Here is a 17085-nt window from a genome sequence, read left to right as displayed (position 1 = left end):
ATTTCCTTATCAGATTACTGTGTGCACTGACATACACAGTCACAGAGGGCTTCATCTTCTTTCCTTCACATATATTACTAGTGTCACGGGGATCTGTTGATAAAATTCAAATTGTATGCAAATTAGTTTGTGCATGCGCATGCTTGGGATGCAGGTGTGTGTCTCGTACGGAGGTGAGGCGGCGTGTAGGGGTTTGAAAGAGAACATATTAGATGAAGAGCCCTCGGGTACAGTCTGCCGATGCTGGAGACAGTCTCCACCACCTCACAATATTGCTGTGGGAATACAACAGCGTTTACCCCAAAACAGCCACCTGTTTATGCAGCACACACACACAAACGCACACTCACACAGATGCTCTCCAGACTGAAACGATCCTTTTGCTAGACTTCTGCATCTATACATTCTGAATCCGTGTACTGTACACACAGCTGCGGCATTTCCACAGACACTCTGCTTCGTGTCTGGGAGCTATTTTCAATGAAACCACATGAAAGAGACTGGGGGGTGCTGAGAGAGTCTCGACACAAAGACACGCACGCAGGGAAGAACTAGAAAGACAGATGGGAGTGAGAATCAAACGGGAAGATATGACTGCTTAATATAAACACAAAATAAGAATCACCCACTGTATGTTTATAAAATTTAGGACTAAAATTTAGTGCTGATTTATCTTTCAATAAACTGGGTCTCCAAAAATAACATTGTTTATTAAAATCCATCTTTTGCCTGATTTGCAAAATTCCAATATGTCAAATTTCAGACTGGTCAATTAGTGTTTCAGTGGAACCAAGCTGAGTTCAGGTTTGGATCAATTAATTCGAATAAGGCTTGTTGGTAAGAACATTCAGCTACGCAATAAACATTTTGATGCTCGTTATTCTGCTCTAGGCGCCTAGAGGGCAGTGTAGAGAGAAGCAAAGCTCTGCATTCAACTTCACCCTCTGACTTTTTGCATCTGTCTGTCTGTCTGTCTGTGTGTCTTTCTGTGTGTCTGTCTGTCTCCAAGGTCAAAGGAGGACTCTGAAGGCAACCGGGACATCTGCAGTGAGATTCTCCAGATGAAAGCTCTCGAGAGGCTCACCTCCACGGTGGGTGCCGTATCAGCTGATTGAGTAAAGCCATGAATAGCTCAATAGAAGGACCAAAGACAGATGTCTGTAGACTAGGACTGATGTTTAAGTGACACCTTTCTCTTTCTCCAACAGGTACAAAGTGAGTTGGCAGTTGCTCTTGCCCGAAAGACTCGCAAAGCCTGTAAGTGTATATTTACACTGTGTCCTGTTTTACCTTTGACGTTCGTCTGGTGTGTTTCCTACAAATTGCATAATATTGTAATGACAAGTTACATAATGAGAGCGACGATTTGTCTAACTTGATTGTGTTGTCATTGGCTGCAGTGTCAGAGCAGGACTCTGACACGTCAGAGACGAGCAAGCAGGAGCCGTCCACGCCGAGCGAAGAGAGCAGCCCGGTAACACACACACACACACACACACACACACACACACACACACACACACACACACACACAGAGAAGACACTAATGTTAATAATATATAGGTTAAATGGAAGCTACACTATAACCATCGTGCATGTAGCTTTGCTACAAATTACGAGAGATTTCAGTTTTAATACAGCACAGTACAAAATTTGACAAATTTCCCAGAATGCTAAAATAAAAGGCCCAAGCTGTTTGCTTGTTGCTTCACTTCCATTTCTGTACTGTGGAAACCTCGTTTTCTCCATCAATTATTCATTCCCTGATTACACCAGAGAGATGAAGACGAGGCGAGGAATGAAAAAAGATGCTCATACAGCATTTGTGGATCAGTGGTTCACATGTTGGCTTGTGGCATTTAAGTTTGTGGCAGAAGTTTTATTTGAGAGTCAAATGAATAATTGTCACTTCTGGTACATAGTGTTACTGTGATAATATCTGTGCACACTACAGTATATATGTGATTATTTAGCAGCGTCAGTTTTGTTGAGCAGCATCCAGGACTCTACCTTTTAACTTGTCATTCAGCCTCGCAGTTTTCCTTTGCTCATCATAAATCACAAACAGAAGATATCAAATAAAAGGCAATTATGAAGTGGGCGAGAGAAGCCTGAGATGATGCAGGTTTATCTTCTGTGCGCACTCTGTTTAGGACAGGAAGTAGCAGCAAGAGCCGTGGGACCGTGGCTCTGGTGTAGCGTCTGTGTGTGTCTGTATGTGTGTGTGGCTATTCCACCTGATAAGAGTTAACAGTGGTGGGGGAGTTTTCCTGGTAAACAAAGTGAGGCGTGGGAGTACGCCAGCGTGTTCTGTGTGAGCGTTACCGTCTGCTACGGTGGCACCGTGGGATCCTGGAGCTCACAGGAAGTGTTACCCAACTCCCAGCCAAATTAAATACCCCTCTCTCCCTTCCCAGGAAAATAAACAGAGCAGGCTGCCCACCATTAATGACGGCCATCACACCAGTAACTGCCCAGGGGAGAGTAACAAACACAGTCATGTTATCTGTTATCAAGTGTGTATGAAATACATCCTACCTCCCACTCTGCTTTTCTTTTTCAAACAGGATTGTCCGATTCAACTTCAACGGAACTAATAAAGTAGTTGTCACATAGCTAAGTCCTGACTGTGGCTGGGAGGAGACACACACACACACACACACACACACACACACACACACACACACACACACACACACACACACACACACACACACACACACACACACACACACAGACTCTCACTCCCGCCCACTTATACTAATAATCACACACACTCACTGTTTCTCCGTCAGATTCTCAGACACCCAGCAGTCAGACTGAGACACGGAGGGAAATGCATCAGGCAAAAGAAATTACAGACTGATCAGGACAAAATGAGGAATTAAGAGACAGAGCACAGAAACCAAAGATCAGGAAAGAGACTTAAACACGTCATCATGCTCTCATTGCCTTTCCTCTCCACCGGGCATCGTTGAGCTTCGTTGGATTCTTTGAGTGTTTCCATCATGTCCTGGGACTGCGGGCTGAGATACGTCTTCATGCCTCCTGTGTTGCAGCTGGGTGGAGTATGTGCACTGAGGGACGGCGGTGGCAGCGGCGGCGGCAGCGGGATGGGCAGCGTCTGTGGCCGCGAGGAGCTCACCAGTCGCCTGGGGCTCGAAGCCGTCCAGCGGCTGGCCAAGGACGGCTGCCGGCTGCTCCAGAACCACAACTACCGGCTGCCTGACCGGAACCAGGCGGTGAGTGGATCAATATACTATCTACAGCATTAATAGTGTTTTCTACTTTAATTAATATCATTGATGTGATGCTTTTTGGTTTGTAACTGTTTCATCAAAGTGAGTTGTGGGTATGTGGTTTGTATGAGTAGAAAGTGTTGGAGTCACCATGTGGTAAATACTGTCATTATCATGCACACACACCTCAGGTCTGAGTTAGTCATGACTTGGAGGTTTGCTGGGCCTCATCACAATTTGTGTTCTGTTAATGTGAAACACACACACACACACACACACACACACACACACACGCACACACACACGCACACACACACACGCTCTCTCTACATTATATTTACAGATGCACCAGCTTTCACTTCATTCAGGTCACTTAAGATTAAATAACCACCAGTTCACTTGCTGGTCCAACGTAGGAGGTAATAATGACTTGGAGCAACGTGACTTGCAGCCCTTTTCGCAGACTGTGCTCGCTCCGGTGTGTGAGTTTGCTGGCCTGAGCCTGTAATTACGCGTGGTAGCTTATGTGTGTACGTTCATGCTCTGTCAGTGCAGTGGCGGTCTGAGTCAGTCTGCACACATAATGAGCGGGGTGTTAGTGAAGCGTTGTACTGTATAATCCTGCTCTGTAACACCTGAGGGCAGGAAGTGAAGCACACGCTGCTTGATTTCACTCTACATCACCACGCGTGTGCTCGTGAAGCTTCTATGCATCTGTTCAGCTCCGGTTTGACTTACTTCACTTACATTTTTATGTTTATAAAGCACATATTCTATATTAAAACCTTTAAATTTAATGAAACGTGGCTGTTTGTGTGTGCAAGGCACAATGTTTTTCAGTAACGCATGTGGTGGAAATTTTCCATAAAGAAGTAGATGAGAGAGAGTTGTCCTTTTGTGCGATTTATTGAAATAGTAAAGAAAATAAAAATAATGGGGAAAGCAAATAAAAAGCATGGATGTTGATCGTGCACATCAACAAACCAAAAACCAGCTGGGGAGATCAGTGCACACACCACGAAGGTGTGATGCAAAGAGCCCACGATCCTAAAGTTGCTTCTGCCTTTTAGCTTCTCTGTCCGACTAGGGTGGAATGTCTTTCTAACCCAATCAAATTACATGCACCATCTCCTCCCTGTCGCAGTGTGTGTGAAGATTTTTACTTTCTCACACCTGCATCGCTGACGTCCAACTATCTGTGAGAAAGGAGCACCAAGTCTCAACAGACAGAGACACAACTCCCTGACCTTGGGTTTGGGAGCTAGAGTTGAGAGTCTATCAGGCAGAGACAACCATTGAACAATCTAGGTGAAATGTCAAATGCAGACAGTAAGACAAAACATAAGATATTAATTGCAGAACATAAGTCATAACTCGTATAATAACTGCATAGAAATGCATAGAAATAAGGAAGAGACAATTTTTCCCATAACACTCCCCCCTTTTGATTACACATTAATCAAACCATAAAGGAATAAAAATTGTCAACATCACATTCTGTAATAATAAAAGATCCTTGCAAATGAAACAATAAGGGTATTAACTCATCAAGATTCAAAATACACCTTCACATAAAATGGAAGTAACTAAGGGACAAAAGGTTGGGAGCTGTTTTTGGTGGGTAGTTAAACAAGAATAACCTCTGTATCGGCATGTGAAGAAAATGAGCCCATACCATCGTCAAAGTCATTAAGTGAGTTAGAGTTGGGGTTTTTGAACATAGTGCATTGTGTCATCTCATACGAGAGTGTTGCTGAGGTCGCACGCATGATGAGACCTCTAACCAGTGGGATAACGCAAAAACCAAACAAGAGAATCACAGCCATCACAATGATAAAGGAAACAGCTGCAGACATGAGAACAGATTTCCATTTTCCAGACATTTCGTCTAGCCAATTCCAAGAGGAAGAATCTATACCAGAGTTAGCTGAGATTCTGAAGGCCGTGTAGCGCCTTCGCCACAATACCATTAGAATCAGTGTTATTCAGGATGTAAGTACAACATGCCTCTCCAAACATAACACAACCGCCTTTTTTCTCTGCTAACAACGTGTCTACGGCCATTCAATTGTAATGTAATAAAGATAATTAATGTATGATAGCCATAGGTTTCCGGTGGGGTTCTGTATCATATAATCTTAAGATAGATTTCATGCTTTCGGATCTTTAATTGTACATTTGCGTCTAGAGCGAATAGGAGATTCAGGGATTTAACCAGAATGATGATGCATATTTCCGCTTCTGTTGTCTTTCATCTGTAGATGAAGGATAGAAAATTTGTAGCAGTGAATAAAGTGATTGTGAGCAAATTAAACACCAAGTCAACTTAAGGATATTTAAACTCAGTGTTGTGAATTATGTGAAATTTTCTCATTCAAAAGTAGTGTGTAAAGTTACATAGAAACATCATATGATAAAGACAACAATCCATGTAACATAAAATGAAGTTTAACAAAACAAGGTTACAATTGATGTCTTGTAACAATCTGCTTCTTCCTGTTGAACAGTAGCGTTAGATTGTTTCCAACCTGTGTGTTGAAGTATTGTCAGTTCGTTGGAGTTCTTCGGTTGTGATCAGCTGATCACAGAGACACTTGGGGTTCGTTATCACCGCCAGGTTTCCTCCCAATGTCGTCTGAGTCACTGTCACTCCCATGATGTGAAGAGTCTACACGTCGTCCAGCGTCGGCAACTCAAGGCTGCTCGTGTGTGTGTTTTCTCAGGAGCGTGTGTGTAGATATATGGTCTGATAGTGTGATTCACCGGCGCAGCTTCAGGCGGCGCTTGGCTCACACCTTTAGCTGAACGGTCAACGCAGCCTCGCCTCAGTGCGTGTGTGAGCACAGCAAGGGTCGTCCTTCTTAATTCTTTTCGTCAGTGGTGGTTTTCTCGTGTGGTGTAGATGGAGGGTCGTCTGTCGGATCCGGGACCTTCCTGGATGGAGTTGATCCAAGTCGCTCTTTCTGTGATCTTCACAGCCGTGTGGGTCGTCAGAAAGACCTGGAAGTGGCCTCGCCACCGTTTTGAGTCCCAATGCTTCCTCCTGAACTCCTAACGATCGCCAGTCCCCTCGTTGGATGGTGTAATGGTCCTGTCGCCTGTTTTCACCTGTTGGAAATCTGAATTGTGGGGAAAAGGTGTTTGGGCGGCACGGCTGCCATCAGGCCTAAACCAGACTCCATGGCTACAGGTGGAACCATGCGTCAGCCAGAGTCTGCGTTCCTGTGAGGTAGAAAATGTTTAAAGCACAGGGAGATGAGGAAGGAAAGGATAGAGAGAGTTGGAGAGGGAACAAGAGGAAACGAGGATCAGGAGAGGGAGGGGTTGTTGGGCAGCGACCTTCGCAGCAGCGTCTGCAGCTGCATGTCGGCAGAAACAAAGTCGTCACTGATGTTGGACAGTTACAAACAGCATTAGCTGTAGGCAGCAGGACAGCGTCCAGCAAAGCAGAACCTTATCATGATGTAAGATAGGTTTGCAATCAGACTTCAAAGCTTCCCATGCTTCCAAGGAGAACCAACGTGTGACAAGCATCTGTGGAGTCTGTAGATGGTAACAGACTCTCCTTCTGCTAGTTTACTAGCTTCAGTCAATACGATCAACTCTGCAGCCTGAGCAGAGCAGTGTCTTTGCAAAGCGCCAGACTTCACGACGGACTCTTGATAGTAATTTTCAGCATGTTGAGCAAGGTGGTGTTGTATCTAAGCCATCTGGCTGTAGAAAGATGTGATCTATTCCAAAAGAATCAAAGACAGTATGAGGACAAAAGAACAGAAGTCGTACAACCTGATTTCTCATCCACTGTTTGAGTGAAAGGTCGCATAGGGTCAGATCAGGAAGACCCAAAGTAGGAGCCTGAAGAGCAAGCATGAGGTCAGTGAACGTTGTTCAGCCTCAGACGTCCACGTGAGACAAGAAGTGGACGATGAAGACGTCTGCATCAGAACCCTGAGTGGGGCCTTAAAGACATTAAAGTTAGGACTGAAGGTCCTACAATAAGAACAAAGACCTAGAAAAGACATCAGCTGTTTATACGTGCACGGTTTAGGCAGGTTTCAAATTGCTTTAACTCAGTTGGGTGAGATGGATTTGCCATCAGCTGTAATTACAATGACCCAGAAAATAACCTTTGTCTGAACAAAGTGTAATTTAAACAGGCTCTCTTTGTGGCCTGTAGCATCCAATGTTTCAGTAGCTTAGTGGTGTCTGCAGTAACGCCATCTACTGTATGGCTCCTTTAAGAGGGTGTTGTTGTTTACATGGTCTGTGGTCAGATTTAGGTGTGATGACCACTAGTTCACATCCTCTGATCAAACCTACATCATATGTGTGTGAGCCACAGGGAAGCAGGGCTTCCTGTAAGGCTGAGTGTTGGGTCAGAGCGTCCTCTGAAAAATAAAAATAAAAACAAAAGCGTGTAATGTGTGTCATTAGAATGTGGAGGTACCCAGTTCACTGTTTGCTGCACATGACAGGCAGAATAAAAAAAAAGTTTTTTTTTTTTTTTTTAAAGTATGCAAAGTAGGTGAATACGTCACATGGGGTCAGAAGTCGTTCACCAGTCTCCACCCCGTTGACATCTGTTCACGAAAGGACCCACGTCCTGCATCTGTCTCCATCATGTTTTCACAGAGGGACGTGTGGAGCTGTAGAATAAACATCAAAATATTTTTGTTCATTAGTAAATGAAATCGCAAGCGCAGACCTGTGTTCATCCCAAAAGAGGAAAGTTGAGGTCAGTTTGTCAGTGTGTGTGTGTGATCATAAACAAGCTGTGATGCAGCCTGTGTGAGGGCCTCAGTTACAGCCCCCCCTCAGCAGCCAATGATAAGAGCACAGCTGAGCTGAAGTTAACAACAACAAAAGAGGGATTATTTAGAATGTCTGTAGATGTAACCTGCACTCCGTCTGGAGTGGAAACCAATCAAATACCTAAACTACACAAGACCTCTTCCTAAAAATTAACTGGGCATAAATTTGAAAGCAACAATAAATCTCAAGGTGTCTCGCTGTCAGATGTTGCATAAGACAGTGAAAAAATAAGTTTTCTTTAATAGTCTGGTACGTACAGTAATTATTATTACTTCTCTCTAATAGTCGTCTTCCCTTTAATAGTCATTAATAGTCTGTTTCAGTCAGTCTCAGTCTTCCTATAGTCTGTTTTGTTTTTCTACAGTCTGGTTTTGTTTTTCTATAGTCTGGCCAGACAAACCTATATTGTGCACAAGTATTTTTAGAAACATGAAGGATTTTATTACTGAATTTGTTGCAAGTTAAAATAGTTTAAACCCATCAGACTGCAAAGTCATGCAGCAGTTGTCATTTAGCTGTTTGTCATCATTGTAAAATCACTCTGTGGGATTTTTTTAAGCAAAAAGCGATTCTTCATTGCGAGCAGATAAGCATGAACATGAATTTGAGCCTGTATCAGCTGTAAGCGTGTTTCTTCATTGCGTGTATGAATGTGTGTGTGTGTGTTTGCGGTACCGTCTTGTACGTCACGTGAAAAGGAACCGTCACCTTCCTCCTTCCCCAACCATCAGTCTGATGTGAGCGCCAGCGGGTGAAGCCTTTCAATGGGACAGTTGTTCCTCGATGACAGACCTTTCCTGGATCCTCAGATGCAGCTCTATTGGGCCGATCACGTCTGAAGCCTCTCCTGTTGTTTCAACCAGTGTCTGTGTCAGAGCACGTCTTCTCTGCTGTTGCTCTGTCCTTGTTTTCCTTTGCTGATTGTCATAAGCAGGTGTCTGTGTCAGACACACACGCTTGTAGTAGCTGGTTCATCTGATGAGCCCAGAACGTGATGGCTGCAGACGTTGTGGGAGTCTGTGAGGCGTCCATGCTGTGGTCTGTGTCCTCCAGCTGCTGTGGTGTCAGAGCTTCCACCCTGTTCTGGTTGTTGGTCAGGCGCTTCTTCTCCTTCGGTTCTTCTGCTGATGGTGGGAAAGGAGTCCAGATCCGGATTTACCCTCATCCCGCTCAGTTCTGCATTAGGACAGAGAGCAGAAACAATGGGAGCATTTGCTCTTGATATGATATGTGTGTGTGTGGTGTATGTGTGTGTGTGGCAGAGTGCAAACAATTCTTCCCCAGAGTTGTTATCTCCTTTTTTTTTTTTTTCTGTTACTCTCATCACTCTTTTGTTTCTTTTAGGGCTTTAGTTTTGATGTTTTGCTTTTTCAAATCTTTTAAAGGTGCATATGTCTTTTACACTAAGTAATTCTCCTTTTGAACCCATAACCAGTTTCCCACTCATGGAAACATGAAACGCACTAATAACCATATTTACTTTTTACTTTTAATTACCTTTAGTTTTGTAATGCTGCAGTCTGGTGGTGGAGACTTAGATCGCCCCGAACCCATCTTTCAGAGTCCCGGCGGTTTCCTGCCTTAGATTTTTATGTGTTCCGGCCGGAACCTTTTTTCGAAATTTCTCTTCCACGGACGTCTCCGTAGAAAGGGAACCGCTCAGATCAGCGACAGGGTTCTCGGAAGTGGTCCCTCACCGTCAGGCCCCTCTAAGACCCGGGTCCCTCGTATCTCGAAACCACTTCCCCCTGCAAACGCGCTCCGTATTTCAGAAGCCGTCTTTTATTTCCTTGTCCACACCCTTTGGACTGCGCTCAGATCTGCACACTGGTCTGTATCCTCAGTACAGACAAAACAAGCTCGGTCCCACGAGCCAACCCTTAGCAACCACCGTCTCGACCACCAGGGCAGACTTTGACCTAATTAATTTTTTACCCGAATATTAAAATTTTAAAATTAAAATGTTGTTTGGTCCTAATTATTATATTTTCTTTTGTTTTTTCCCAAATTAAAAGGAATCTCTCTCACCGAGCCGAGCCAAATTAGGATTTGAGTTTGAATCTGAGTTCGTGGATCTCGTCAGAGGCGATCCAGACGGGTGAGCAGTCCTCCCAGCTCTGAATGTCTGTAGAGGTTTGGAGGCTGAGTGACCCTAGTCCTCAGGACTATCGTCCCTGGTCACACCGTCCAGACGACCTGCCGCGGGATCCTGCCGACAACGCCAATTTCTGTGGTGGAAATTTTCCATAAAGAAGTAGATGAGAGAGAGTTGTCCTTTTGTGCGATTTATTGAAATAGTAAAGAAAATAAAAATAATGGGGAAAGCAAATAAAAAGCATGGATGTTGATCGTGCACATCAACAAACCAAAAACCAGCTGGGGAGATCAGTGCACACACCACGAAGGTGTGATGCAAAGAGCCCACGATCCTAAAGTTGCTTCTGCCTTTTAGCTTCTCTGTCCGACTAGGGTGGAATGTCTGTCTAACCCAATCAAATTACATGCACCATCTCCTCCCTGTCGCAGTGTGTGTGAAGATTTTTACTTTCTCACACCTGCATCGCTGACGTCCAACTATCTGTGAGAAAGGAGCACCAAGTCTCAACAGACAGAGACACAACTCCCTGACCTTGGGTTTGGGAGCTAGAGTTGAGAGTCTATCAGGCAGAGACAACCATTGAACAATCTAGGTGAAATGTCAAATGCAGACAGTAAGACAAAACATAAGATATTAATTGCAGAACATAAGTCATAACTCGTATAATAACTGCATAGAAATGCATAGAAATAAGGAAGAGACAATTTTTCCCATAACACGCACCACAAAGCTCTCACAGGTGGGATGATTTTCTATCTGCAGGAACCAAAAGCAACCAGCTCAGGTCCTTGTACTGGGTTGTCATGGCGATATTTTTTTTAGCTTCCCTTTTCCATGATAGCCAAGCTCTGACAAACTGGTGTGGGTGGTTTCCATAGCGATATAACTAATGTCAACTTGGCGCATTATGCACCTTTGTATTGTTCCATGTTGAACTCGCTCATCGGAACCTGGTCAGCCTGCACAAGGAATTAGCCACGGTCACCGCATTCACAATGACACGCTGTGTGCTGCAGTACTTTCTATTACTGTACATGTCTAATACTATACATGTATAATGTAATTCATGCACTGATTCAAGGAATTCTTCATATTCATACTCATTATTTCCAGGAGTCGGGCCCAAAGCTATCACAACATTGATATGGCTCGGTCAGTATCAGCACACACACACACACACACACACACACACACACACACACACACACACACACACACACACACAGAGGAACAGAGAGTGCTTCCGTTATGCTTTCCACTAAGGCCCACCTTTCCTCTGGCCAATGCTTCCTATTTGTAGAGTGCGTGTGTGTGTGTGTGTGTGTGTGTGTGTGTGTGTGTGTGTGTGTGTGTGTGTGTGTGTGTGTGTGTGTGTGTGTGTGTGTGTGTGTGTGTGTTTGTGTGTGTGTGTGTGTGTGTGTGTGCAAGAGATCGAGACAGAAAGTGAAAAGGGACAGAACATTACTGTTCGCTTTTTTTATACACACATTATGTACATATATATATAGTATAGGAAGCTGAAGACATTGTATATGTGATGTGTACACAGGTAATTTGTTTGTTGGGCCACAGAACATTTACTCTGGTTTTTGCTTTTTGTTCTCATATATCAAAGCAGTCTGGGCAGTCTGGCTGTTCAAACACACACAGACTGAAGTGGTGTGGATACAGTGAGCAGTGAAGGGCAGAGGAGGGCTTCAATTACAGATGGTTTAATTGAAGGGAAGAAGGAAAGACTGACACACTCATTAACATCAAACAAAGTGACAGAATGACGTTCATAGCGTTGCGTTCAGCATTTTCATTTTCTTCAATACAGTAAACACGTTGCGTCCAAAACCTCGCAGGAATGCCTCATGCTTGTCACAGCTGTCTATTTATTACAGGGGGTATTGTATAATTACCCATTTGCCAGTGTTATATCAAAGCCAGACCTGTTGGCAAATGCTGTGAAACTGTTCGTGTTTTGTCTTTTAGAAGTTAACATTTGTTTCAGTGCAGCTGATAGAAATTGGCCTTATTAGCATTTAAATTAAAATGTTAAACAATTGCATGAATCTCGTGTGACAGCTGGATTCAAACATCTTCCTGTCTCTTTTTCTCAGCCACTGCGCTTCATGTTTCTCACATTTCCCCACGCTCGTCCATGTCTTTTCTTCCTCCCCAGTCTCTTGCCTTTCATCCAGCTTTCCTTTCTCTCAGTCTCTTCTTCTTTGTTACATAACTTTGTGATTTCCTCCTCTGCACTGGTCAAGTGCCTTTGCCCTGTATATTTTTCCTTGCATTCTTTCATTCTTTCTCAGGCTTATTAAACTTTGTTCACGGGAACTTTTGTTTGCACTTGACTTGCTAAGAATTATTTGTGTTGAATAAGGCTAAATATTTGGCTAAATAGAGTGAATGTTTTATTCAGGTTTCATTTCTGCTTTGGTGCATATTCTAAAAGCATTTTGATCGTGTGTGTGTCTTGTGTGTGTGCTTTGTGACGCTGCTTTTCTTCATTCTTGGCTCCGGTTTGTTTTTCTTGGCATTTGTGTAAAGAGTCTGAGTGTCTTATCTGAAACATCAACAGTTTGCTACCTTATCAGGAGCCCAGTACAACTTTTTCTCCTTTCTTTTTACTGTAGTCATAACTTATTACATAACTGCCTTTGCTGTATGACTGGGCTGACTTCCCCTCATTAGAGAGTTGATGCTTTAGAGAAACAGTCAGCAGAAGTAGTTAGTAGAAGAGTTGTGATAAAACACCAAGGCTTTCAATTAGACTCTGGATCCTGTGGTCTTGGTGACCAATTGGCCACCAAACTTGCTTTCCTGACATCAGATCTGTTCCTCTGGGTGGGGTCCCTGTGCCAGCCACAAATGCTGTATAATGAATGATGATGTCCTGCCTATGTAAGTAGATATTATCATCAGACGCCCCAAGGTTCGCTTTGAAGACCTGGAGGTGGTTTTACATCCGTAACGAAGGAGCACCACCTCAGTAGGATACTTTTTATGCAACTGGAAAACATGCACGTGTTGCGTAATATGCCAAAGAAATATTTAGCTGCTGATAGACAGATACAGAACACAGACACAACAGTGTGCTGCTTTAGAGCACGGACACTTCCAGTTTTGTTTCTACAAGGGCTCAGCCAAGATACAGGATGCATGCCAGAGCTGCTGTGGGCGAGTGCTTTTTCTTTTTCTATTTAACCCATGCTATGAACTACCTGCACACCCCCACAGTGAGTCATTAGAAGACGTTAAAACATGTCTTAGAGTTGCAGCTGTTATGTCATTATATGATTTTTACAGCCCTGATGTCGATCAGGACCATTTTATTTTTTGTATTGTATATGGCACATACTGTACATCACATCATAGTCAACGTGGATTTAACTTTCTTTAGTTTGTTTTATAATATTGTGTATTGTATATTATGTATTCATCAGAAGAATGCTTGAACATGACAGGAATACACCTGAAGCATCTCGTGACTGCTGAACATCTGGCTCATTCCTCAGTAGATCAGTGTCATCAGGGCATGTCCACACACCTCTTGCTTTCTATCTTCTGCTCTTGATCTCCATTACACACACACACACACACACACACACACACACACACACACACACACACACACACACACTTTGGGTGTATTGTTTTATTTGACCCAAGTCAGATCCCACCTGCTTTCTCTCATGGTTAGACAGCTGCTTTCTTCAGGTGTTCACAAATCTGGTGCGTGCTTTTGTGCGCTACTGCGTTAAATAAAAATGGAGATTCTAGATAGATGTACAATTATTCACCGAGAGACTGTGACAGAACGACAGCTATGCATATAAAGACCTTTGTGTCCGCTGTAATTGCTGCTCTGTCCCCGTGTCTGTGTCAGAAACAGCAGTGAGCAGCTGGAGGTGAGAATTTGCCTCTCAACCTCTCCTCCTGCTCCTTTTCCTCCTCCTTTGATCTTCCTTGCTCTCCTCTCATTCCTCGCTCCCCTCCTCAGGCTGTTACTCATTGTTCTCCTTTGTCCATCTGGAACTCTGGTCCTCTTGTGCTGCGCCGTCGCTGCAGGTGTGCGCGCTAGAGTCACAGATCAATTTGCGGTTCCCTTTTTGAGCAGGAGATACTTCCAAGCAGTTGGTATTTACTACACAGTTAAAGTTGTAAAATGCTACATGTACAGTGTGAGTGTCTGTTTGTTGTTGTAAAACTGTGACACAAGTACTGTTGGACTAGTTTGTAAAGCACATACAGATCTCTTCCCTGTTTTTCTGTCTCAGGAGACGGTGGGGAGGGTTTGTCTAAAGGAGAGAGGGCGGGATGTGCTGGTGTTACGGAGGGTGACGTCGTCCGTGACGTCGCCATCGGACCGTCCCTCGCCAACATCGTCAGGAGGCGGGTCCAGAGACGACGATTGCGACAAGAGGTCAGTACCTCCGGCATAATGAAGGCCCTGCAAACAAACAGGAGCAGCACACATAATCATAGCGCTCCTCCCCGTCTGTTCCATGATTTGGGGGAGCTCAAGTTGCAATATTGCACATACAAGACATGCAAAATGTCAGTCGTGCGTGTTTACGTGTTTGCGTGTCTGCGTGCGCGCGAGATAATGTATGCTTCAGCCTCTGACACAGAACAGAAAGAAAGAATGGCTTATTTGTTTTCAGCTGAAAGGAACAAAGATGGCACCAAGACTTCCTTGGTTTGCTGATTCAGTGTATGTGTTTGGGAGCATATGTTTGTGTGTAAGTGTACTTCCTCAGTGCTGATCCCTTTTGTACAGTGTCTGTGTTGCTGTGTGCTCCAGTCAGTATGTGCCAAGAAGACCTAAGGCACAATGCAGGGAGTGTCAGTGACAGGCAGGTTAAGCGGGTGTGTGGTTTTGTGTGTGTGTGTGTGTATACAGCACCCAGCATCGTCAGTAGCAATCAGTCCTCTCCAAGTGCTACTGCAGGAACTGTCGCAGAAAGAGTTTAAACTCTGGAGCTCTTCGCTGACAGGGAGAGACAGCGGACCGCTAAACCCACAGGAGAACACCCGTCCTGGGTTACAGAGCATAGATGAGGCCTGATACTCTGAACATGCTCAGATATGAGGATGACCACTGAGCTAGCTACGCTCGCAGAGGCCGAGGAGGACCTAGATGATGAAGATGAGGATGACTGGGATAATGAGGATGAGGAAGGGCAGCGTAGCAGTCGCGATGAAGATGCTAGCAGCGCAGACATCTGCGCGTTTGACGTGCCTCATTTCCGTTACATTGATGACGACGACGTGGAGGAGAGTAGGGAAGGCAAGAAGGAAAGGCTTGGCCGTACGCGTTACTCGTCCTCCGCTGATGAAGATTGTTGTGGTTCGTCGTCTTACAGATATGTGGTGGTGTCGGGAACGCCGCTGAAGATCTTGGAGCACCTGTTAAGTGACCTGCGGCTGGACGACCAAAGAGGGGCACCAGAGAGCAGGGAGAGCGGTGAGTGGAGAAACACACACAAAACATAAAACACAAGTATAAATGTGAGGTCTCTGTACACACACAGTGGCTGTAGGAACCTAAAAACATAGAACGTGGTATTAAATGAAGCTAAAAGGAGCAGATTACAGGAGGTGTCTATTCCTTTCCATTGAAGCGTCCGACACACGGCACCTTCAAAGGAATCTCCTTACAAGTGCTGCACAACATGTCACAACACAGCTCAACCTGGACCTCACTCTGTCTCTTTCAATTTCACCCAAAGTGGGTTCAAGCCCGGGAGTTATGCTGTTCCCCTCTATTATACTGTCTGCCTGCGAGTGTGACTCAGCCCCCCGTCATCCAGGTGCGCGTGGGTTCATTCAGCCATGTCATTGCCTGTAAATACGAGAAACATTCGGGGGGTTAAATGCTCTAATGGGCCTGTGAAATGATCCCCTCCGGGTGCTGTGGGGCACTTCTGCTGCGAACAATTTCGGTGGGCTGTTAACTGTCAGGTCTGATTTTCACAATCCTCAAGCTCACGGCGCCCGTGTTCTTTGAAAGTGCAGCAGTCACTGTGCGTCTCTACCATTTCACCTGCCTACATTTATTTTGAAGGGGTGGGGGGGGTTGCTCAGAGTGGAGCTATTACGAATTCTCAATAGTTAAATTTGTGAAAATGCTGAATTTATTCACTACACTTTTACAAAGATAAAATGCCTCTTGGTACAAATGAAAACAGTTTTCTTCTCAGTCGTTAAAGTTTAGCGTTTTAATTATTTTTATTTTCCCAATGTTTCACTAAAATGGTGCTTTATTTACTCTGTAACAGCAAAGTCTGTACCTGTACTGTAGAAAACCCTGCTCTCCTCTGTTTGCTCCGTTTTTACTACAAGGCGTCTTTATGTTTCAGCTCCTCAGCACCACCAGCTCCCAGCCGTCCACAGGGAGCCATCTCACGGAGTTGCAGCAAGCAAATGAAAAAAGAGGGAGGGATGAACATGGGGGGGACTGAGATGGTCTTTGTGGAGTACGGACGCCGGATATATTTATTCACTTTAAAGGGAAAACGTACATTTTTTGTCAGGGACTAAAGGCAGAAGCAGAAACACAGATGCAGATCAAGAGCATGTGTGGATGTTTTGTGCTTGTGCGTACTTAATAAGTGTGTGTGTGTGTGTGTGTGTGTGTGTGTGTGTGTGTGTGTGTGTGTGTGTGTGTGTGTGTGTGTGTGTGTGTGTGTGTGTAGGCCTCTGGGGGTGCGCTGAGCATCCGTGTGCTGCTTTGGCTGGCTTAACCGTGCAGCATGTTGAACAGGTTCGAACGCGCTTCCACAGAGAGCGAGCGATTACCCCGACCACAACAAAAAAAAAAAAAAACACAGCGGCAGATGACTGCGATTAGTTCAGCACACACACACGCATTTTCTCTGTTTCTCCACGCTCTCTCACAAGAGATAAACTCCCCAAGGTCAGAGCTGAATGAGTTATTCA

General features: G+C 44.5%; 1 protein-coding gene across 1 annotated transcript in view; it reads left to right on the top strand.

Annotated features, from left to right (window-relative positions):
* Nucleotides 1–17085, top strand: part of rapgef5a (Rap guanine nucleotide exchange factor (GEF) 5a) — a 39451-nt gene that overhangs the window by 13681 nt on the left and 8685 nt on the right. Inside the window, exons 6-11 of the mRNA XM_029167116.3 lie at nt 1010–1091; nt 1209–1257; nt 1401–1474; nt 3060–3242; nt 14421–14566; nt 15510–15610. Coding sequence (XP_029022949.1) covers nt 1010–1091; nt 1209–1257; nt 1401–1474; nt 3060–3242; nt 14421–14566; nt 15510–15610 — 635 coding nt within the window. The remainder of the gene's footprint in view (nt 1–1009; nt 1092–1208; nt 1258–1400; nt 1475–3059; nt 3243–14420; nt 14567–15509; nt 15611–17085) is intronic.

Source organism: Betta splendens, chromosome 11, assembly GCF_900634795.4.
Source record: "Betta splendens chromosome 11, fBetSpl5.4, whole genome shotgun sequence".
In the NCBI taxonomy this organism is placed as follows: Eukaryota; Metazoa; Chordata; class Actinopteri; order Anabantiformes; family Osphronemidae; genus Betta; species Betta splendens.
This window is presented reverse-complemented; position numbering and strand designations above follow the sequence as displayed.